This window comes from Struthio camelus, chromosome 1 (genome assembly GCF_040807025.1).
Source record: "Struthio camelus isolate bStrCam1 chromosome 1, bStrCam1.hap1, whole genome shotgun sequence".
NCBI lineage: Eukaryota > Metazoa > Chordata > Aves > Struthioniformes > Struthionidae > Struthio > Struthio camelus.
Window position 1 is genome coordinate 65,085,918 of NC_090942.1, and position 22,754 is coordinate 65,108,671.

At 47.3% G+C, this 22,754-nt stretch overlaps 1 protein-coding gene across 2 annotated transcripts in view; it reads left to right on the forward strand.

Annotated features, from left to right (window-relative positions):
- Positions 1 to 17,582, forward strand: part of LOC104147325 (uncharacterized) — a 30,128-nt gene extending 12,546 nt beyond the window's left edge. For both annotated transcript variants that reach the window (XM_009679937.2, XM_068945445.1), the window contains 8 exons: positions 3,690 to 3,756; positions 5,203 to 5,297; positions 7,275 to 7,403; positions 9,438 to 9,552; positions 10,368 to 10,505; positions 11,564 to 11,730; positions 12,205 to 12,293; positions 15,824 to 17,582. In XM_009679937.2, coding sequence (XP_009678232.1) covers positions 3,690 to 3,756; positions 5,203 to 5,297; positions 7,275 to 7,403; positions 9,438 to 9,552; positions 10,368 to 10,505; positions 11,564 to 11,730; positions 12,205 to 12,293; positions 15,824 to 16,019 — 996 coding nt within the window. In that variant the 3' untranslated portion in view covers positions 16,020 to 17,582. The remainder of the gene's footprint in view (positions 1 to 3,689; positions 3,757 to 5,202; positions 5,298 to 7,274; positions 7,404 to 9,437; positions 9,553 to 10,367; positions 10,506 to 11,563; positions 11,731 to 12,204; positions 12,294 to 15,823) is intronic.
- Positions 17,583 to 22,754: the final 5,172 nt, after the last annotated feature.

Sequence of the window (22,754 nt, forward strand, 5' to 3'; positions counted from 1 at the left end):
GAGACTCTGTAACAATAATCAATAAGAAGACTTTCAGAGAAGTAGTATTGACACAGTTACAGCTAAACAAGAAAGCCGGCCTCCTGAATCATAAAGGATTTGGGTCTCACACACGCACACACAAAATAGATCATTAAAAATAGATTTGCTTAAAAATAGTTCATTATAAATGTCACAAGATCCTCTGCCTCCAGTTTGGTTTGCTCGAGAAATTACTGAGAAGCTAAAGTGGGACAGACCTGGGACCTCTTCATTGTAAATGACAGCCTTTTGTGTAGCCAACGGTTGGTCAACAATTTTTGTTATGCTGTAGGTAATACCACAGATTGTGATGGTGCGGCTTGTTCAAAAATCATTTGATATCTCACATTACTCTGTGCTGATTGTCAAAGCGGGAAACTCGTAGCAAACTCCTGCCCTCAGATGGGGCAATCTATGAGGACATCTCAGTCAGATAGTGCAAGACTTGTTGGGGAAGCTGTTGTTAGGGAAGTAAACTATTCAGTGATATGGAGGCAGAGTCCAGACAGTTTTATAATGGTCCAGGGTAACACGTGCAGTGGCATCAGCTGTGCAGGCTTGGAAAACGGAAAGTCCAGCTGCTTCAGCTGTGATCTAACTAATATCATACATGCCCCACACCGAGCTATCAGAGCAAAGAGCTAATTTGCATCCAAAGGTGAGCAGCTGCCCCTTGGCATGCCAGCAGCGAGTGCAGATCGCTGGACCACCCACAGCATGGTGAGGGACCAAGGGCAGCAGCAGACCCCAGTGGGAGCAGCTGACAGGGGAAAAGGAAAAAAGGAGTTTTTTGAGTTTTTTTTGTTTTTTAAGTGTTGCATTCAGAAGTGAGGCGTTTGCTTCCTGTCTGTTTTAGCAGTGAGCCCAAGAGCCAAAGGCCCATCATCATGGCAACTACCCAGATGCCAAGCTCCAGAGAGATCTAGGAACTGACAGCCAAAACATTCCTGTTGACAGTTGCTGTGATTAGGCACAGAGGAAAAGGCAGTCTCAGCAGTATTGCTCCACTTCGGCTTTTTAAAGACAGATTCTTCCAAAGAGCTCAGCCCCCAGCAGGTCCTACCTTTGTGAAGGTCGTATTTGTTGCAGAGCACTGGGGTACCATTCACACCTCATGCTGTCCCGGTTAGTAAGAAAGTGGCTGCAGTCTGTGCTGGTTGTAACTCCCACCTGGCTTTTCAGGCTATCCAGAAGCAGGGCGCTTTCTAAGTCACTGTCTGACCTGCAGAGAAAGAGGCATGGTTTCTTGCTCAGTAAAAGGTGCTAGAAGAAGCATTATGCTTATAATACTCTCAGGATACCCAGAAGTAGGTAAGAGAGGAGAAGAGAGAGTTGTGAGTACTGCTCAGAGTTTGAGTTACCAGCTCAATTCCCAACCTCTCCTGAGAGCCAGATATTTCTTTTGCTTCACGAGCAGGCTGCTAGTTTATTTCTCACCTCGCTCACCTACCATTTTAAAGAGATACTTAGTGTCGTTTTCTTCAGCTGTTCCGTGGTTGTGCAACGGTAGAGGGCACCCCCGGCTGGGTCCTTCGGTTGTGGAGGCTGGTATATCTATGTTAAGGACAGGGCTCAGCTTAAAAAAACTGAACCTCTGCCTTTTGGGGTGGGGTGGGGGTAGGAGGGGGGACTGAAAGACCAGATCAACAGGCCAGGGAAAGAAAGAACCTCATAAGCATTTTCAGCGTTCCTACTGGCATCACTTTTGAAAAATATATTGTGGGACTGCATAAAATAGAGTTTGTGCTCATTATTGAAGGACATCAGTATACTCTTTTAATATTGAAATAGGGGCTAACATTAAAATCAGTGCTGTTTGACTTGCCTAAACAAGCATCCTTACTTTTCACCTTGGAGCAGGATTTTTTTTTTTCCCCCTTGACTGCATCTGCTATGGACAGTGAGTTTCAGAGTTACAATAGGCATGCTCAATGCTTTGGAAATCTGCTACAGTCAAAGGAAGATAGCCACAGATGGAAATATCCTCATTGCTGACAGTGCCAGTGGCAACTCACAGGGCGCATGAGCAAATGTAATGGAGGGGCACTGGAGGTGGGGAGTTAATTAATGAAGAGTGACAAGTAGTGGAAACTGGACAGAAGCGATAGATTGCTTATAAACATACAGTTCTGCTCAAGTTGTCTGAGCAGATTAGGGCTTGGAGAATCTGCAGAAAGAAGAGCAAAGGGGTCAAGAATTAGCACAGAAACTTAAAGATTACGGAACTGGGGAGAGTCTGGGGAAACATAAGAGGCTTGGAGGCCAGAAGAGAGCAACAGAAGAGTGTCTTTTCATGGGAGAGCAGCCTTTTACAGCCACATGACCAGATGAGGAAGGGGCTGTGTGTAAAGGAGAGATATACAGAGTCCATGAGTTGAAGATTCAGCACAGGGGAAGAAAAAGGGTCCTCAGGGAGATTAGGTCTGGGTCTTAAGTACATCCGAAAACAATGAGAAGGTGGAGGCATAATATGTTGTACTGTGAGATGGCAGTACATTTACTTGTCTAGGATGGGTAGAAGTGTTTACAAGGAAGAAGAATGCGTATGGGCAGGGGTATACTGGTGCACCTGGGCAGACGTGAGTACGAGTCTGGGCCAGGAGCTCCTGGGCCAGGAGCTCCTGTGTATGGGCATGCACACGTTTCAGCACTTCCCCCTCCCCCCCCAAACATTTAACATGCTCTTGAAAGATCTGGATTACCCAGAACAGTGAAGAACATTATGAACATCAGTGGCAAGCCGTCTTCAGAAATGGAAAAAATGTTTCAGGGTTTTTTTTTGAAATAAGAGCCTTAAAATCAATTGATAGACAGTGGTGAAGCCCAAAGAGATTTGAGAACATGTTCAGTCACCTGTCAGGTAGGATTTGTGTGAGAGAGAGCATTTACTGAAGTAATGCTTCTGGCAGGAGAGCTTGGGGATGCCATGGAGGAGATAGGTGTCTGTGAGGCTGCCTGTGTTCTCTAGCCCATAATTTGGTTATGTTTGTGACAGACTGACAGATGGATAGAGGAGAAGAGTGGAAGGCAGAGGCAAAAGAAAAGAGAAGCTGCTAGCCACACAGATGGAGAAGAAGGGTATTTTTGATCAAGGAGATGTTTGGTAAGAGAAGGGCAAGTGGAAGAGTATTCAGGCACTGAAGCAGATCTTTCCATGAGTTAAGTACAGAGATAGCACGGGCAAAGATAACAAAGCTCATTTTATCTCCAAAGTGAGAAAAGAATAGAACAGAAATGACATCCCCAAACTGCTTACAGGGTGGAGCTGAGTGGTCTGGAGGGCAATTATTGAGTCCTTCAGGCCTGGATCAGTAGTTCTGGAGTCTCCATGCTGGTGTGAGTAGGTGGATTCAGAGGGTTGTTCATACCAACTGAACCACTTGTTAGTGTTGTTCTAAGAGGTCATAGCAGATAAGACCAAAATAGCAATGGGTAAGGAGACCAAATTGGTCTCCTCCCTTAAGAGGTGGGCCTTTGTCATCAGAGTTGAAGTCTGTAGATGGGCTAGGAAAGTTTGCACTCCTCTCAATCCTTGAGCTAGGTGCATCTGCCCCTTCTAGTTGCTGGCCTGTGTTTCAGCAGGGTCAACTTCACTTCAAATGTTAGAGGCATGGCACCTATGAAAAGCAGCTCTCTCAGCTTTGCCAGTTAATAATTTATTCCTCCAGAGTGGTGGACAAACAAACGCTGGAAGAATGAGGCGGTCTTTTGGTGGAGTTGGAAGAAACTTGGCAGGTGCGTAGTGCCTGGGTTTGCCTGGGGATGCATGCCAGCTGCAATTTGTCCTTTGGTATTCCTTGAACAGCAGGAGCTCTTGAATGTTGTGAAGATCTGGGACATATGTTAGGCAACATATGAGTTGGCAGACTGCCTGGAAAAGGCAGGGGCCATTCCAAGCAATAAGAGGGGAGGGAGCTGGGCAGAGATCAGGAGAAGAAAGATGCTCCGTCATCTGTCCTCCACAGTGACCCCCAAATCAGAGTTAAATAAGCATCAGTGATCCTCAGTGACTGCTGAGCAGCCCACTCCTCAGAATGAAAATAATGTCAGATTATAGTCATGTTAGAAGTATGAGGCCAGCCTCTTCTCCGTGGTGCCCAGCAACAGGACAAGAGGCAATGGGCAGAAACTGAACCACAGGAAGTTCCATCTGAACCTGAGAAAAAACTTCTTCACTGTGAGGGTGACAGAGCATTGGAACAGGTTGCCCAGAGAGGCAGTGGAGTCTCCTTCCCTGGAGATATTCAAAACCTGCCTGGATGCGATCCTGGGCAGTGTGCTCTAGAGGACCCTGCTTGAGCAGGGAGGTTGGACTAGATGATCTCCAGAGGTCCCTTCCAACCTAAACGATTCTGTGATTCTGTGATGACTTGAGGAAGAGTTTGAAAGGAACAGCCTTATTCAAAGATGATTGTCCATGCATCAGTGACAAGAGGAACTGGAGCACAGGAGTTGCTGTGGGAGAGAAAAGGCTGCAGACACTGGAAACAGGAGAGGATCACAATGTGATGATCTGGTCCTCCATCACAAGCAGCAGCAGCCCAGTTTTGAGGTACAGGTATTAGCAGGGGCAGAGGGGGCAGATTACAAAAGGATTTTAGGATTACTCTGGCTTTTTGCCCTTTCCTTAAACCTCCTAGCACAAATCTACTATCACTTCAGATCACAAATGGAGAAGCGTGAGAAAAAAAAAATCCGCCCATCTTTTGAGGGAAAAAGATAACTTGAAGGGAGAGGAGGAAAGGTTTCATTCAGATTTGATGGTTCTAGTAAGCTAGCACAGTGAGAACAGCAGTGTGGTAAGGCCAGCAGTGAGAAAGGCCATATGCAGAAGTGATGTGGAAAAGCCCACGTGCCTATGATGGGGAAAGAAGATGGTGTCAGGGAAGTGCAGAAGGTTCTTCCCTCTTCTCTTTCTTCCACTCCCAGGTATTTCAAAAAGCCAGAGAATTCAGAATTCCAGTGTGCAGAAGGCCATAGATTGCCTCATTCCACCCCAGCCAGTCTAAAGGGTGGCTGTAGCTGACATCTAATCCTGAACACCCTGCTAGACAAGGACTGATGGGTGTTAAGCTGTCCAGCAGAGTGCTTTCCTACAGACAGTCATCCTGCACAGGCTGTAATTGTGTTCCTAGTACTCTGATGGGTTTATTAACATTCTCTATTTCCATTTGTTTTTAGACTGCTTAAGCCGTCTTGGGCCGACTCCTCTGTTTTTATCAGCTATGGGGAAGGATGAACATTCAGAGTCCATCCTGCACTACTGTCACCACATGGTATGTTTTACAGTAATGGCTCCTCAGAAGCATGTAGGTGATAACATTATGTAGAGGGAAAAGTATTCTCAATGCTGAAAGACATAAGAGCTACCTTCCATCAGGCTAAGAGTATGAATAATTCAATGCTCCTCTAATCGCAGACAATTGGAAGGCAAGGAGCCGCCTCCCAAAACACAGGCTATATGTTCATGTTCGTATGGCTAGGAATCTGAACCACGTGCTCTGAATTCAGCATCAGGGAGTGATGTTTGGGGGGAAAGGAGAGGTGAATCAGGAGGAACTGTGAAAACATCTAGGAAGGCCTAAGCACAGCCAGAAATACACAAAGCGTGACCCTGAGGAAAAACAATGCCAAAATCAGTCAGACTGTTGGGTGCATAAGATGGAGAAAGTGTGGAAGGAGGAGCAAAGGCAGGACGCCTCCTGGGTTCAGAGGAACAGGGTTCCCTGTAAATCGTAGTAAGGTCCTAGGCATGCACCAAGCAATACCTGACTCTGTCAGCAGTTTGTCTTCCGATGTCAAGGTGCCACGAGGGCCAGCTGCTCCCTCAGAGGTAGGGAGCCGGAAGCTGAGTGTGATAACCCAGATTGCAGGGCAGGGGCCTTAACAGCCAGAGCCTGTCCCATCACCCCATGAGGGAGCAAGGCAGGCAGGGGGTGGTGGGCAGGTTCAATCAAGTGTCCAGATCATCAGGGAAGCTTGTGATGACAAGGCAAATCTGAGGTCAAGCCAGGAACTCAATCCATAGGTCAGTTAGGATCAGGTCTAGTGATTGCTGGGAATGTCCATGGTGATGGGGCCGGGCTAAGGTGGGGCCAGGCAGTTGGCCCTCATGTCAGGGTCCGGATCAGCAGGACCACAGCCAGGCAGGGGCAAGGCCATGGCGAGGCTGAAGCCCAGCACTGCTGTGGCATCGCGGAGCAGGGACTGACGGCCCTGGGCTGGGCTGAAATGGGGGCTGGGGCTGGGCAGGGTGGGGGAGGTCCGGGGGTGGCAGGGCTAGTAAGGACTGTTGGTGCCCTCAGGCCTCTGGTAACTGAATATAAATAACCCATGTGGCCCTGAGTTCTTGGTACCTGAGCAGTTCCATAAAAGGAGCAATAAGAACAAGAACCCTCTTTTGGTAATAGAAAGGCTCCATAGCTGCAGGTGTATAATCCCTCCTCTATGCAAGCATACTCCAGCTTATGTCAAAGTGAACAATTTCCAAAGGGAAGATGGAGTAGGACTGGAGCTGGACAGTTGCCAAGCAATACATCCCTATAAGAAAACGCATTACCAGAATCATCGGTGTTGGAGAAGACCTTTTCCTTAAAACTTCTAGCTTCTCTGTGAACTACTGGTGGGTTGCATTTCTCCTTCCACATGGGTAGTCCAAGAAATGCCCTGCATTCTCTAAGCAGATCATTCAAAAGATCAATGGAGGAAGGACACCTTACACCTATGTCTACTACACTGTTGTAAATATAGCCCCAAGGCTACCCTCAAAATCAGACTCACACACTGTGTAGTCACTGAGGTTGCTAATATAAACTGCTAGCTGAAATATGTCACCACATCAAGCCCAGTACGTTGACAGGCCGTCAGATGTGTCACACAAGGTATGGGAAAGGATGGCTGGAGCAGGTGATGCTTCAGCCACTCTCCAGACTACTCTTTCATTACAACAGACACATAACATCTGGAACTGCATGGAAGAGACCTGTCACTCTCATTTACTAAATGATTTCTTTAACCTTTGCTGTGGCATCTGTTGAATTGCAAATATTAAAAATTAGCCGCCTGCCAGAACTGTCTAGCCTGAGATACCTCTGAAGCATTCCTTATCTAACGAAAGGAGGGAGGCTGAAGAGAAAACAGCAAGCTGGGCTACTGCTACCTACTGAGTGGGTGCAGAGAAAGAATATTCAAGTTGAGCTGAGCATGGCAGGGAAGAGAAACATGCTCCACTTATAACTTTCTCCCTGTTTTAGGACATGAGAGCTGTCCTTCAGCTGGAGGGGAAGAGCACAGCCACTTACTGTGCTGTGATCACTAGCGCCGGGGAGCTCAGCGTTGGCTTGGGAGATATGGACATCCACCAGGAGATAACAGAGCAATACGTATGCATGCCATCTGATTTGTAAACCTCTGTTTATGAGAAGGAGAGTGGATATATGAGAAACAGCAACCAATGAAGCTGTACCAGGAGGGAGGGAGTGTGCAAAGGGAACATGGGAAAACTTGAAGTTAACTGCAGACTTTGGCCACTGAGACAACAACATGGCAAGCCACTAGAGCTATCTGTTGCTAATTCGCCAGATGGAGCTTCTATCTGTTTCTTTCCCATAAGATATCACTGCTACTCTCATCCCGTGTGTGTAGAACAGAATCTTCTTCATTAACTAGTCCTGGGTAACCTATCATTTTTGGCACCTTAAAAGCCAGCAATAAATCCAGTCCACCTGCATGGACGGTATTTCCCTGTTTAGAAAAAACAAACAAATATAAAACAAACAAATGTGGACAGAGCACTGGCTAAAGCAAATTTTCCTGTTCCATCCCCTCCCTTCCATCCCTGTTGTTTCTACGTGCTGTGCTGTGCTGTATAAACAAGCACTGCTTCTCAGCATGCCAAAAACCTTGCAAATGACAGGGCTAATGGAAGCAGTGATTAAGGGTTTACTCAGTTAAACTGCCATCACTACACCCTCCTTCCCCTCTCTGTTCTTTTGTTGACAGAACAAAAGCCTGTACTTCATGACTGACAGCGACATGGAAGTTAAGTGCAGTTTACTTACCAGTGGGATCCCCATAAGGCAGAGAATTGGTAGGAAAAAAAGGTGGTCATTGCTCCCACTTCCATCCCCACCCTGCCTCTCCCAAGCCTTGGCATAGAAAACCATTACGTGACAGTTTAATTGTCATGAGCTTTACAAAACAACCCTGAAAGAGAGCCATTGGAAACTCTGAGCCAATCTTCTGATGAAAAGTGCTTTCTAGCAGCCCTTCATTCAGCAGGATTAGCAGAGAGGTAGGAGGGATGCTACAAGAGCATCTGTGGCACTGGCCGGGGTTTAGGCAATGCTCCTGCCAGCCTCAAAGAGCCAACGGCAACTCACCACTCTACCTGCTTCATAGACAGCAACAGCCACAGAGCGCTGTGTGTAAGAGCGCTGTAACCACTGGGCTGAACATTAAAGGTGGACAGGGCATGACCATCCAAGGTGTGACCTAAGTCCTTCATCAAGGAAGGGGGCTACAGACCAAAAGCCCCCCCTCACCAGTGTTGTTAGCACCAAGTTCAGAAGGAAAATGAACTTTCAGATATGGTCCTCTCTTTCATTGCTTCTCAATTGACTGGCTTTCTTGCTGGCTGCACACTGCACTTCCCCCTCTTCACTCTGCCTGCCTGTTCATTGCAGGGGGTGTTGCAAATCTCTCCTCAGGCCCTAAATTCTCCCCACGTATTGCGTAGGAAGCCTGACCACCTAGTTTTTTATGGATTATTAATTTTTTTTATCCACACAATTCTGTGTGGATTCCACTCAGTGGGCCAATCACCTACAGGTTCTTTTTTGCATCAGTAAGCCTAACCACGTAGCATCCCTTAACCATTCTAGGCCTCTGCCCTCCATTACTGAGGAATTTGATAGGACCAGGGAGTGAAACATCATGATAAGCAGGAAGCAGTTAAGCTGTCTCAGGGTGCAGTGGGTGTACAGAGAACATCTAAATGACATGCACAGCAAGTGAAGGTATAGTCAAGGCAGACACAATACAGTCAAGGCAGACACAATACAGGGAAACCTACAGTGAGCCTCTGTCATTAAATAGCAGCATCCCCTTTCCCTGTAGGTCCTCCACTGACCCCGGAGTATCACACAGGTCTAGAGAGGAGCCAACAACCATCTCTCTCTGTCAGAGGAGCCAGGCCACTGAATCCAGCTCTTGATGACAGCAGGAAACAAAAAGGAGATACGATGAGGAAATGGAAAGATCCATTTCCCGTAAGGAATCACTCTTCTAGGTTCACACATGCATTTAAAGGCTGCAGTATACGTGAAAATCTTGCATCCTGATTCTGAGCAGCAATCATTCTTGTCCCTCTGCAATGACTCAAGCTGTCTCGACCTTGTGTTCTGGATTTTCACTAGGTGTCCAGGTTCAAGGAGAATCTGTTCCAGGCCCCGCTGGTTTGCATCGATGGAAACGTGCCTCTTTCCACTATTCAGTATGTCTGTCAGCTAGCCAGAGAGCACCAGCTAGCAGGTAAGGAAGACTCACCCAGCCCTGCCCCCATAGCTCCTAACAACCTGTGCTCCAAAACTACCTGCACACACTGAGCACTCTCCACTGCTGCTTGCTGAAGATACCCAGTTCTTGTCTGACATGCTGTATTATCCTGTGCTCCTTTCTGTACACTGCTACTTTACTTAAAATGGAGGAAACAATTCCACTTTCGCTAAGTTATTTTTTCATTCTGCAGGTAAATCACATTCCCGATAGGGTAAAAGCTGTAGCCCTCAAGCTGCGCCAGAAAGCCAGGAAAAGCTGTTCTCTGCCTTTAAGCTCAAGGCAAGCACAGATGTGCGTGCTTCTGCCAGTTTGAACAGCAATATAGTTTGCTTCTCAGAATAGTTGCTAGTGCATCTTTTGAGAGAATTTGTCTGCCACTTCCCATAAAATACATAGTCCCTCCCCTGGTACGCTGAGGACTCTTCACAAGGCTTCCTGAGCCTTCAGAGTCATACGTTCATTTTTAGAAGCAAATTCTGAAGAAGAGGAAGACGAAGTTCTTAAAACCTGGCAGGGGCTCCAAAACCAGATAGCAGGCGTAGCAAACCCAAAGCCTGGTCCTGTCGTTCCGCAGCCAGAAGCAACTGCATCATTTCTGAGCAACAGAAAGGAAAATTAGGAGACTTTGTCCCCAGTGCAGGGAAAATAGTTCATAAGCTGCTAATAGCTTATACATATTACCCTAGTTGTGCAGCTCACAATAAGCCTTCCACACCACACCCTGCTCTGAAGTAGAGATTAACCATTAATCAAATAATTAATTAACCAATTGCAATGTTGTTTTAAAGTGTGCTATGAGCCAACAGATGAGAACAAGGCATCTAAGCCATTCCTTTCAGACAGCTGGAAAGCACTCACATACATCTCCCCCAACCTGCAAGAGCTAAGAGCAATAAATCGGACCCTCGGGAACCCTATACCAGCAGGTATTGAATACTCAGTCACTCTTTCAGATAATCTAGACCCTGCAGAGACCACTTTCCTCTCCAGTTCCCATTCCAGAATGACAGCTTTTGCTGACCATGAATGCCATATGGTGCCAAATCAGAAGTTGCCAAAGCAACAGCACTGTTTCTCTGGGGCAGAGAATGTAGTTCAGCTCCAAAATCATTAACTTTGGCTCTATGAACGGCTGCAGGGGTTGGAGGCTTTACAAAGCCCACACAGCAGCCTTGTGCAGGGCAGCAATGAACTAGCCTACAAACTGCAACTTGTTTGAAATCACTGGAACTGGTCAACACAACATTTGTGAGAGAAAACATGGATTTTGTGAGAAAATGTACATTTTCTGAATTTAATGCGCAGGCCCATTTCATTCACTTTTGGGACTTTCTGATGTTGTTAAAATAAGGTTGCTGCAGCTGAAAATAATCAACTAATGGGACTTTCATTTCAAGCAAATTGGGTTATAACACAATGGGAATTCTTAAGCATCCTCAACCTCTTCCACCTTACAACCATCCTTACCTGGTTTGTAAGAAGGAGGCCAGACTGCTGAGCTATCAAAGAGGCCTGGGATGGCTCCCTATTCAAAACCAGAGATCCCATTTTCACCACTTCATCAGTCAAACAAGAACAATCCCTAGTTTATATACCTGTCTCAGGGAAGAGTGATGTTCTGATGGCCATTGTCCTAACAGTAATCACCCTTTGGGGAAAGAAAACATCCCCACCACAAGCCAACAGAAGTTCAGTAGCATTAAGACAATAATGTCATGCTCCAAGACAATTGTTTGATCTCTACAGACAAATGTGTAGTTCCATGAGAAGTGGTTTCCTCAGCAAAGGATAGAGGCATGGTATGGAAGTCGAGGGTTGGAAAATTTCATCTTTCCCACGATCAATTTAAAGAAAAAAATATATATCAAGCAGTTTTTCAGTAGTGCTCATAAATCGGCTGCCAGCTCAGTGGTACGAAAAGGCCAACACAGAAGCTTTAAGGTTATGTCATGGTTTTTCCTCTCCGCAACCTTGCTGTCTAAAGAGCTACCGTCCAGGTTGGAGGATGTTGTCAAGACTGCAATGACCTTGGCCCGGCCTTTACTGACACAACTGCACTGTGTGGTGGTAACACTTGGCGCTCATGGAGTCCTCTTATGTGGCAAGAGCGTGGGAGGGAGTGTCTTACTTTGTCCAGGAGCTCAGGAACAGGTAAGGAGACAGAAAACAGACTCTAAGCTCTCAGTTGCTTCTGTCTGGGACCAAATAGCATCATTGCTATTTCTGGCGGCGTAGTAGCAATCCTGTAAAACATGACACCAGTGTTAGCCTCTGTGGCAAATACCCATTTGGGAGGGTGGAATACACAGATTAGCAAAAACATTCAAGCTTGTACTTTTGGCTCCTAACAGCAGTGTTTATAGTCAGCTAGCTTAAAATGTGCATGAATATTCACGAATGCAAATTTTATTTTCAGGAACTTAAATGGCTGCACAAGTGTAGAGGGAAAACGATTTTCCAAAGGATGCAAACAGGTCTTGTTCAGCATGTGCAAAAGGATTATTGAGTTTTTTTTTTTTTCCTTTTTAGCATCAGTGCAGGTCTGGATGACATCAACCGTGTTCAAGCATCCCTTCTCAGCCTGGACAATTCCCACTAACATCCCTCCTACTCTTCCCCATGCAGAGTGCTGCTACCTGCCTGTGTGCCGCCCACTACCCCACCATCCACGTTAGCAGGGAGGAGATAGTTAATGTCTCAGGAGCTGGTGACAGGTACATTGCTAACTACTTCATCTTCTCCAGCTAAATGTGGAACCTTCATAATCTGAATTCTTTTAAATGCTACTGCAAAGACAAACTACCTTCTGCTGCTTGAGAATTAGACACAACACAAGAACAGGGCTGGTTACTGTGATTCCTTACAAAGCTTGCTAAAAATTTTCCCCTAAGCATCCGGAAGCCACTCTTGCCATTATTGGTTTTGCTTTTCTTTAAGATCCAAACCTTTCATGGCAGTCTAGCTGTTCTGAAATACTTTGGGCCGAGCTGCTAAAAGCAAAGTAAACCACCTTACATCAAAGCTGTCTTACTAACTACTTTACTTCAGCACTTATCCAGTGAAAGTCGGACTGCCACTTAGTAGTTAAAATTGCCCTATAAAAGCAGTTCACCAGGTTCAGCATGAGCATCTGGCAATAGCTCATGTTTCAAAAGCGTCACCTATGTAATTTCCCTAACCATTCACACAATGCTATACGCAGGAGTAGGAAATGACAGGTAGTATTCTTAGCCCCAGTAATCAATTCTAAGTCTTTCAGAATAATATTTTATTACGTTCATTGTTAACTTTTCAAACTATATGTAGTAGTCCGTTTTTTTTTTTTTTTGCTTCATATGCTGTAATAATTGAGTCCAGGCTTTGATTGTCATGGACAAGACCAAAAGGGTATATGCGACAGATCTTTCCTTTTATTTTTCTACTCTTGCCTACCAGTGACTCAACATAGCAACCTCCTTTTCTCTTTTATGGGTGGGAAGAATGAAAAGAATGAAAAGTCACTTTTATAGAAATTTACAGAGGTCTTAGCTAGGATCATTCAATAACTTCTTGCTAAACTAATTAATCTATGTAATGCCAGGGTCTCCAGTTACTCCTTGTATCCCTAGTCACCTCTAAGATGGGCCGACTACAACTGGCAGAACCATCCAAAGAAGGCTGGAGTATTGTTCAGTGCAATACCTGTAAGCATAACAACAGAGAAAACGGGGCTGGAAGGAACCTCGAGGGGTCAGTCTGTCCTAAGGAAAGCTCAGCTTTGCTAACTACTCGAACAGATGTGTCTCTAACCTTCTGTCAACCCCTCTAGTGATGCAGCTTCCTCCTCTACACCATCTGTTCTATACATAACTACTCCTTACCATGGAATGTTTTTTTTTCTAGAGGCTAACGTAACCTAAACATCTTCTTTAGGGGCTCCTTTCCCTTTTAAAAAGCTTAATTTAAGGGCAGAGCAAAGGCGAAGTAAAATGCACCACTGCCAAACTGAGATAAATAGAAGGCATACTTTAAGTTTGCATTTCCTTCCAAAACCATCTGAAAGTTAGGGGCCTATTACTGCTCCCACTGCTGAAGTGAAATTGACCTCTTTTCTGGAAATCTCGTTTCCCAGAGTCCCAAGCCCATCTGGGAATTTTCATGGCCCTCAGTGACATCCTTCCCAGTAACTCACGGCTGCTGCTCTGAGCTGCAGAGATCACCGAGTGCCCAAACAGATCCCCTAGCTGTAAACACCCAGACACTGCATTCACATATGTGATATCAGCTGGGCATATATACTTATCAAGTTGCCTAAACACACTTCACACAAGAGGTCTGTGAACACTTTCAAGGGACTATGCAGTAGTGTATAAGCCAGGGTAGGGTTATGACATGTTCATGGCTTGGTCCCAGTGAATCCTTGCACTTTAGAAATGCTGGGCAAGGGATGCCGTGCAGCCAGAAACAGCGCTGTGGTCCTCCTCTCTCTCTCCCCAGCGATTTGGAGAAGATGGTGGAGCCTTCCCCTGGGATGGCATCTTTTCCCACTCAGAGAGAGAAAGTCTGCAGTGCCGTTTCACAGGAGGTCTTGCACCTTGTTGCAATCCTGAGGCTCTCTTACAGCTCCAGAGATGCTGTCCAAGGAGCCGCTTCTGTTTTCAGGGTGCGGCAACTGTTTGCTCCTTGCACCAGGCTGTCATGACAACATAACACCGCGTGCCCACACTGAGCATTGCTAGGGAATATTGCCCCAAATATTTATTCTGAACCTCTGGAGCTGTTGAGAGATTGAATGGCTTTTGGAAATCATAATCTTCTGTGCCATTGTTAAGGAAAAAAAGATATTGAGGTAATTAACCAGAGTACAAAAAGTGTTATTTTTCCCTCCCCTGTAATCAGAAGCCCCTGGGATTCCTTAGCATCAGCCCATTCCCCTACAAGTGGCAGGCCAGGCTAAGCCTCTCCCATCAGTACTCTCTCGTCGGTCCTCTCTGGCACAGAGCAAGAGCGGCCCAGTGCTCCAGCCCAGCGGCCGGAGCAGACCCCACCAGGGTAACAGTGCCATTTGCTGTGATCTTTTCCAGAGGGATGTCCCAGGCCCCCGCTCTCCGCACCCGCAGGACATCGGTGAGGTCTCCTCCACGGTGCTTGTGGGCAGCAGACAATGGCCCGTGGGGAGGCAGCCCCATGGCTGAAAGCTCACAGGACTGCTGGGAGCAAGGGAGTTCCTTGGCGCCCCGTCCCACTGCAGCAGAGGCAGCAAAGCCTGCCTCTTTCTTGCAGGGGCTAACTTGACTGAGCAACACTGGTGTTCAGACTGCTTTATTTAGCTATCCCTTGTGATCCACTCAGCACATAGATTTGATCATTAATCCTCCCTGCTGTCACATTTTCCTGTCCTTGCTTTTTCCTCTCAAATATCATTATCATCTCCCTTCCTCTTTGCCTTCTCCTTTGTCCTTTCCTAGCTTCCTGTTATCACTATTGCCAAGGTATGTATTTAGCTATGAATAAACACTAGCTGTTCCCGGCAGATCACAGACAACACCCTGTACACAGCTCTTCCTCAAAAGAGCCTTCCATTGGAAGCCAAAGCCTTCTCCTTCTCCTGACAGACTCCTCACTGCCTCGTGAGGACCTGTGAGTGAGCGCTGTTGTTCCAAACGCTCATATAGTTTTTACTGGGAAATCTCAAGCAGAAAACCACAGCTTAAGTTCAAAAAAATCCATATCAAAAATCTCATTTCAGCTTTGGATTTCTTTTTCCAGCTGTGTCTGCTGCTTCTCACACATACATATGGAAACTTTACCTCTCTTCCTAATCCACCCCTTCCAACTGGGGAAAAGGAGAAAATGTAGCAAGTAACAGACAAGGGGCAGATAAATGATAAAAATAATTAAAGAGCAAGAGAAAAGTAGATTCCTTCCCTTTTTAGACGCCCTTGTTTTCCTCTTCCTCACCTGGAAAACTAGGGAGAAAGCAAATGTAGTGGAATGGGTCAGTACCTAAACTTCTCACTTGAGAAGCAAACAACTCCTAAAATGCAAATAAATAGCACTATTAGATGCCCCAAATTTAAAAAGAAATATAAAAAAGCAAAACCCTCTCATTAGAATTTAATCCCTTCTCTGTGACTTATTGAGATATTTTCTGCTTCTGTTAAGTATTGGTTTGGGTTCAAATGCTTTCACTTACAAATGACCACGTTCCTGAGGTCAAAGTTGTTCCCAGGTGATCAAAACTGTCTTTCCTTTCTCTCCACAGTTTAATGGCGGGAATCATTGCAGGGATGCTTGCTAACCATGACACAGATACCTGTGTCCGGATGGGTCTCCTTGCTGCAAGCTTGTCTCTCCGTTCCTTTGAGCCTATTTCCCCAGAAATCAGCACTTCCAGTGTCAGCCTGGAACAAATCAAGGGCAGAAACTGGCCGGAGGTGAAGATATGGGAGATGGACTAGCTCTTCTGCACCATGGCTTTCTCATTCATTACCTTATCCTTCCTAACACACCCAGCATTGGTATTTCCAGGAAGTAGGCAGTGTTTTGAGCTTCAAGGTCAAAAGCTGGCTACTGACCAAAGGGCTTGGACTTCGAGTGCATGCTGTACCTTTTGGGGTGTGAAGTGTCAATGGACTACATTTGGTGACAGCTTGTATTGCACTGTACATACTCACTTTCGTCCATTATTGCTTCCTCTCTCTTTTTTGGTGTGTTGCAACAACTGCACTTGGTACTTCGGTATACCACCTGTTGATAATTTATCTCACCTCAGGCTCTAATGGGAGCACTCAGCTTTTCTGATCTTGAGTAAAACCTCGGGCCCCAACCCAGGGAACCCTTGTGAAGAACAGCTGGATTCAGCTCTTTTAGACCTCCTGCTTTCCTGAACTTCCAGTCTAGACTTTCTGTTGAGGGAATTTTTCCTTTTGCCATTTTGTGTCACTACTGTCCATTATCACAGCAGCTCCTCTGTTGCTGACTCCTGGATCTTCAGGACCATTTCTCTTTAGGCAGGCCCAGCAGCGACAGACTCTCGTCCTCCTCACTCCTGATTTCTATCCAACAACTCCCATGAACCACAACCTGTGGCAAGCCTCAGATGGTGGGCACATAACGCTGTAGACTGCATGATTGATCTTCTCACGCCAGCCTGCAAATGCTGGATTTTCTTGCCCTGAAGTTCAACACCCCTGAAGAAAGTGGGCAAGACTAATCAGAGGGTTAAGTGGGGCCCAGCTAGTGGCCTTTTCAGGATGACTGCCCCCTTATTACATATACTTTCCTCTAAATTTTGGGCTTCCTAAATCCTCAGCCCAGAATGTCAATTCTGAAGCAAAAGATATCAAACATCCCCCCTCCCCTCAGCTCAGAGAGGTGGAACAAGTGCCTCTCCTCACTCTTCCATTTCCAATCCACTTGGCAACCCACTGGCTACCTGACATAAGAAACTTCCTGCACACGGCCAGCTGAATAGCCACACCAACAGACACACGTGGCCTCGCAACCCTTGTGGAGCATTGCATGTGGGGACCAAATTGCTTGGTCGCACCTTCCTTTCCCTCTGGTGTTCCATTTCTTCAAGAACAAGAAGGTTCTCAGTACCCTCACTGAAGATCAGGATAATCATACTGTTCCCAAGGGGGTGGGAAAGCACAGACCTCATTTATGAACGGACATGCAAGTTATATAAATCAAATGACTCTCCCAAGTTCACAATGAGTCCATGGCAAAGCGAGGAACAGAACTGAGCTGCCTTGACCCTCTGTCCCAGGCTTGAGCTGCATGGTGATACCTCTGCCTTTAACCTTTCCAGAATCTTTATTAGCAAGGACATCTACGCTTGGATCAATTTTATACAAATTAAGTCTTGTCCACAGGCTTTTAGCAATTAACTAATGCAGCCAGCCTGGCTATGGAAATCGACTACTCAATCTTCTATTGTATGGCTTATCTCCCAGAGGTAGCTCCTCTAGTTTTCTTCCAACTCCTGAGACATTAAACTTTAGTGAAGGACCACACCAGCTCTGCCTTTGTTATTTAAGTGTTACATGGGATCATTAGTTGCTGAAGGGACAACAATAAGTGGTGGCAGTGGGTGAGTATGGGGAGATCTGTGTGTGGGTTTCGGAGGGGCACTTACTGACTTGCATCTCCAGGGCCAAAGGCTCAAGGATGCTGAGCCATTCCCACATCACAAATGAGAAGGCCAGTAACCATGCAAACACATCCCTGCTCCACATCATAACACCCATCATGTAATTACATACACCAAAATGATGACTGTGGGAAAGGGACAGGGTTCCAACGTAGGCTCGAAGGACATGGTCAACAAAACAGCTGCCTTCTCACTTACAGCCTTAAACTAGCTGCTGCTGATTGTGGCTTCCTAGTTCAGAGTTACAATGGCTGTACATGAAAACACATATTCTTTGCTAGCGCTCCTTTGCTGTTTGTACTGAAAACTTTAGCAGCAGATGTGTAAAAATCATTTCTGATTTATCTCAGCTCTGGTCTCCCACCAGCCCAACCTCCCTTCTACTCACAACCCTACTCACAACCAGGAGGGTGGGATAGCAGCTCTGCAGAAGAGCCTGCGATGGTGGAAGATTTTCTTCTTCAACTTAAAAGCCGTGACAGGCACATGAACAGGAGAAGGCTTCTCTCAGCATTGCACAGGCATAAAAGCCTCACTATGCTCTTCAGGCTCTTTCCTCCCACCAGGAGGATGTAGCACAGCAGGCAGGATCTAAGGTGCTTCCATGGATGCCTTTTCACACTGAAAATCTGGTTCCAGAGCGGCAGGAGGTGGTGGATGCTGTGGTGGTGTGACTGCTGTCCACTTGAAGTGAGCCCTGAAATGTAGAGCTACCCTCTAGGTGGAAATGATAATCATATCCTACCTAAGTATTGTGTCTAAAGCTAATGTTGCCCACAGAATTAAAAAAAAAAGTCAGGAAAGATATTTTTCCTGAGGGCTCTGGAAATGAGTGGTGGTTTGCTTTCCACGCTGGCAATTTCATAGAAACAAAGGTATATTTCTAGAGATAGGAAAATTTGGTTTTGAGCCCAAAATGACCACATTGCTGGCACAGAAGAGCTGCCTGCTGCAGGAGGCCAGCTGCTACCATGCATGCATTGCTGGGCTGTCTCAGGGGCCATCCGCCCTGCAGAACCAGCCACTGGGGGTCTGGGAAACACCACACCCGCTGCCCTTTGCCAGATTTTGCCCTTTGCCAGATGAAGGTACAGGACGCAAAGAGCTCCTGCTGTTGCCAGGTGTGCCCCAGGCAACTGCCTAGTGACAAGGCCGCCAAGGAGCAGGAGAAGGCCCTGAGCAGGGCTCAGGCAGAGGAGCAGGTTTTAGCTGCTGCTGGCTGCTAATGGGCCTTGCCCGCTCTGGGCTGGCAGTGTCTGCTTCAAACTCAGGCCAAGTCAAAGAAAGGCTGGCGGTGGCAGGATGTGACCCCGTACAAGGTGGCTTGTTGGCCTCCAGTGCGAACGGCTTATATGCACATCCCAAAATCCATCCCCATCAGCACCACCGAGGCCAGGCAGGACTGCCCAGGCTGAAGAAAGACCTAGAGACAGCGTGAAATGCCATGGCAAGTTATAAGTGTGTTGCAGCAGCCCTGTGGAGACACCGCAGCCCTGTTGCCATTTTTCTTCTGTGAAAAAAGGCTTCCAGTGCTGGGGAGGGCCATCACCGCTAGGAAGTGGGACTCAGCGGGGAATTGGTTAGCCCTGGCGTTTAAGACAGTGACTGCAGCCACACAGCTGAGAGGGAGGGCACTTATGGGGAGGTCATAATCTGTCCTCTCCCCATCCAAGTGAGTTACCAAATACGCACCAATATTATGGACCAATATTAGGAAGCAAGAGCATTTCCCATAGAAGCAATGAGGAAAAGTCACCTGTGCTCCCAACAGAAGGGATGCATAGGATGTAGCTGCAGTCGCTGTCAGTATTTGGCAAACAGTTCAGTGAACGCTGGAACCAATCAAACCTAATTTCCAGTGGATTTAGCTCTTGGTGCTGGCTGTTTTCTGAAGCTGATTTTTAAGCCTGGAGTATGCGCTCACCCTTTTTTCATGCCGAGCTTGTACACCAGTAAGGACCCTTGACTGAGGAACAAATCTCTGGTGTCAATAAGGCACAAAAACCAACTGAAGCTCGGTCAGGGCATCTGTGACATGACTCTCCAGTGTGCGCTCTCTGGCGTTTAATTAGAAATGAGCTTCCACTGCAACCGATGGAGGAATTCATTGGATTTCTTTCCTCTACCCAGACAACTTCCCCAAAACTTGTAGCAACTCATTATCTCTAAGCCTGCAACCTCTCCATCAAATTTGGCTAAAACTGTCAAAGAACTGAAAAGGTATGAGGGGTGAGACAGAACTGACAGAGCACTTCATCACATCAGCATTGTTTCCTTAAGAAACCAATATAAAAATATAACAGCTGCCTTTTCTGAGAACAAATGGAGCCACTTGCATCTTAAACATCCCTCTTCCCCTGTTACATGCAAGCACTTTGCCAGCAGCCCCACTTACTTGCTTCTTACTTACTTGCTTCTGCCTGCGAATGTTGTTCAGCTACAATATTCAGGAAACATGCACACCCGCGCACACACACACAAACACACCTACCCACCTTTGAGAAGCGATGGGGTGGCAGCAGTGGGAGGGGTGCTGGGGAGTTTGGGAGAGCAAGGGAGGGGATGGGGCCTTTGCAAGCAATAGCAGCCCCTTTTGCACATGAAGGGGGAGGTGGGACATGGCAAGGGCGGGAGAAAAGGTCTGCGTGCCTGGGGCGGGGTGGGGGGGTAGGTCTCTGCTCTATAAAATGACTTCAGCAACCAGCCATAAGGAAGCGAGGCAGCCCCGACCTCTGCTCCTCCCTCCGACAGCCTCAGCTGGGTAGGAGAACCCCAAGTGGCAGCAAGGCAAAGCCACCAGCCAAGGATGAAGGTCCAGGTGCTGGCTGCTGCTGCTCTCCTCCTGGTGCAGCTCTCCTTGGCCCCAGCGCTAGCTGAGGGACTCTGGGGTCCTGCCCTGGAGAGGCGGCCAGGAGCCCAGAGCACCAGAGCAGACCCTCAGCTGCCTGCAGATGAAGGGGACAACCTATCTGGGCAGGGCTCAGTGAGAGGCCACCTGCCTACCAGAGAGGGGAAGGTGGCCACCAGCAGAGCTGTGCGCGGGCTCCTGCCAGGCAGCAGCAGGCAGGACGCTGCCAACAAGCCCCAGAAGCACCAGCCGCAGCCCTCCAGAAACAGGGGCCTTGGACTGAGCCACCACCTGAAAGGCTACGGGAAATTCAACTCAGACACGGTAAGTGTGACCCCCCTCTGTCATAAGGCAGCTTGCTCTTTCAGACCCTGATCATTCGCGGAGTCCACAGTGGTGGGAAGGCCTGCTGTTTAATCTTGACCTACCACCCAAGCCTGGGACCAGCACACGGAGGGTTTGCAGGGCAGAGATGGAGGGAGAGGGTCACCCGGCAGCACCAGGCATCCCGCTCTTGCCCAGCAACCCAGTCCAGCCCTCGCCTGGCTCCTGCAGGGGCACTCTAGTAGGTGCACACAGTTCAGCGTGATCTGTCTGCAGGGCTTAGAGTGGCCTCAAAGACGATCTGGGTCTGTCATTCATGAGCTCATAACAAAAAATGACAGGGCCAAAGAAACAGTTTCTTTTCTCTGCTTTGCAGCTCCATTGCTTCCTCTAGAGAGAGAGCGAGATGATATCTGACACTAAGCAGTTGTTATCAAGAGAGACCAGCCAAAGTCCTCAGCTGGTCTACTCAGCAGGTAGTTAGGAACAGGTCCTGAGCACGAGCAGTATCACAGCTTCAGACAAGGAAACCAACCAGGACAACCCAAAAATGCATCTCCAAGCTAGAATACAGGGAAAAAAGCGCGTTCTCTCAGCACAGATTTCTAACTCGAGTTAGCAATTTTCAGCACTGCTGTTCCCAGCAAGTTTTACCACCCAAACACTTGCAGTCGAACAACCAGACATCAGCGCTTGGCATCTGAGTCTGGGGATCTTGGGAGAACAGGGATGGAGCTGCGCTTCCCCTCCTGGCAGAGGTGTCAGTGCACCCACACTACAACGGGAAGCACAGGCTGACTCGTACTGAGCCCCATCACTAACGCTTTCCCTCACATTGGCTATATCCACACAACCACCTTAGCCAGCTCTCAGATTCAAAGCTAAGCTCCCTCGTACTGGCATGAACCTCAGTACCCGTGCACAAAGCGTAGCTCCCCGGTAGTCCATGTAGCACTATGGGCACATTAAGAGCAGCCAGGACTCAGCACATGCCTTTATATAGGACATAAGTAAAACTTGCATAAACCAAGATGCCCCAGAGGAAGGCACCTATTCGGTCCCCAGCTGCATACACCCCGCTTGGAACAACCAGTTTAGTGACAAAACCCAAAGAAAAACAGCAGTGATTTGTAGAGTCTAAGCTTGTGTCTTGAGTCTCTCCTCCTCTGTCCCTCTGAGTTTGAAGGCAGCTGCCCAAAAGAGAGCTGGCAGCTTCTTCTCCATGCGAACGCAGTAGCTTCTTTCAGGAAAAGGCCAGGGAAATTCATTTCAACGGGGAAACCAATGGCCCAAGCTCTTGCTCCGGGTGGCCCCAGGGCCAACGCACCCGCTGGCTCTGAGCTCTCGTGCTCCAGCCTGCTGAATGGGCACCGTCTCCCCATAAAGCTCATTCGTTTCACCCGGGTGACTCCATGCTCAGCCAGGCTGATTTATCAGGGCTGGCGGCACCATGGCAAGAGGTGGTGATGGGTGCCCCCAAAAACTGGCAGGGTACCCCCCACCCACACAGGATTGCTCCCACGAGCTCACCTGCAGCATCCTTTAAGTCGTGCCTTTCAGTTGCTTATTGCGCTTTCTGCCAAAAGAAATAACAAACTGACACTGAAACTCTTTCCTCCGTCCCTAACTTCTCTAGATCCTTATGCAAAGCTACTGCTTTATAGGCTGGTAAACAGTTTGTCCAGCTAATGCAGTTTTTACGTTATTTTACTGTTTTAAATGAAAGCCAAACATCCAGCAGCAAATGCTCATCCCATTACATCATATAATCTTCTGCAACTTGGCTTTGTTTTCTCATGAAAGCCTTTTCGGCCTGCCTGTCGGGGGCAGATTAAGAGGATCTTTCGAGCTCCTCTAATTTCCAAG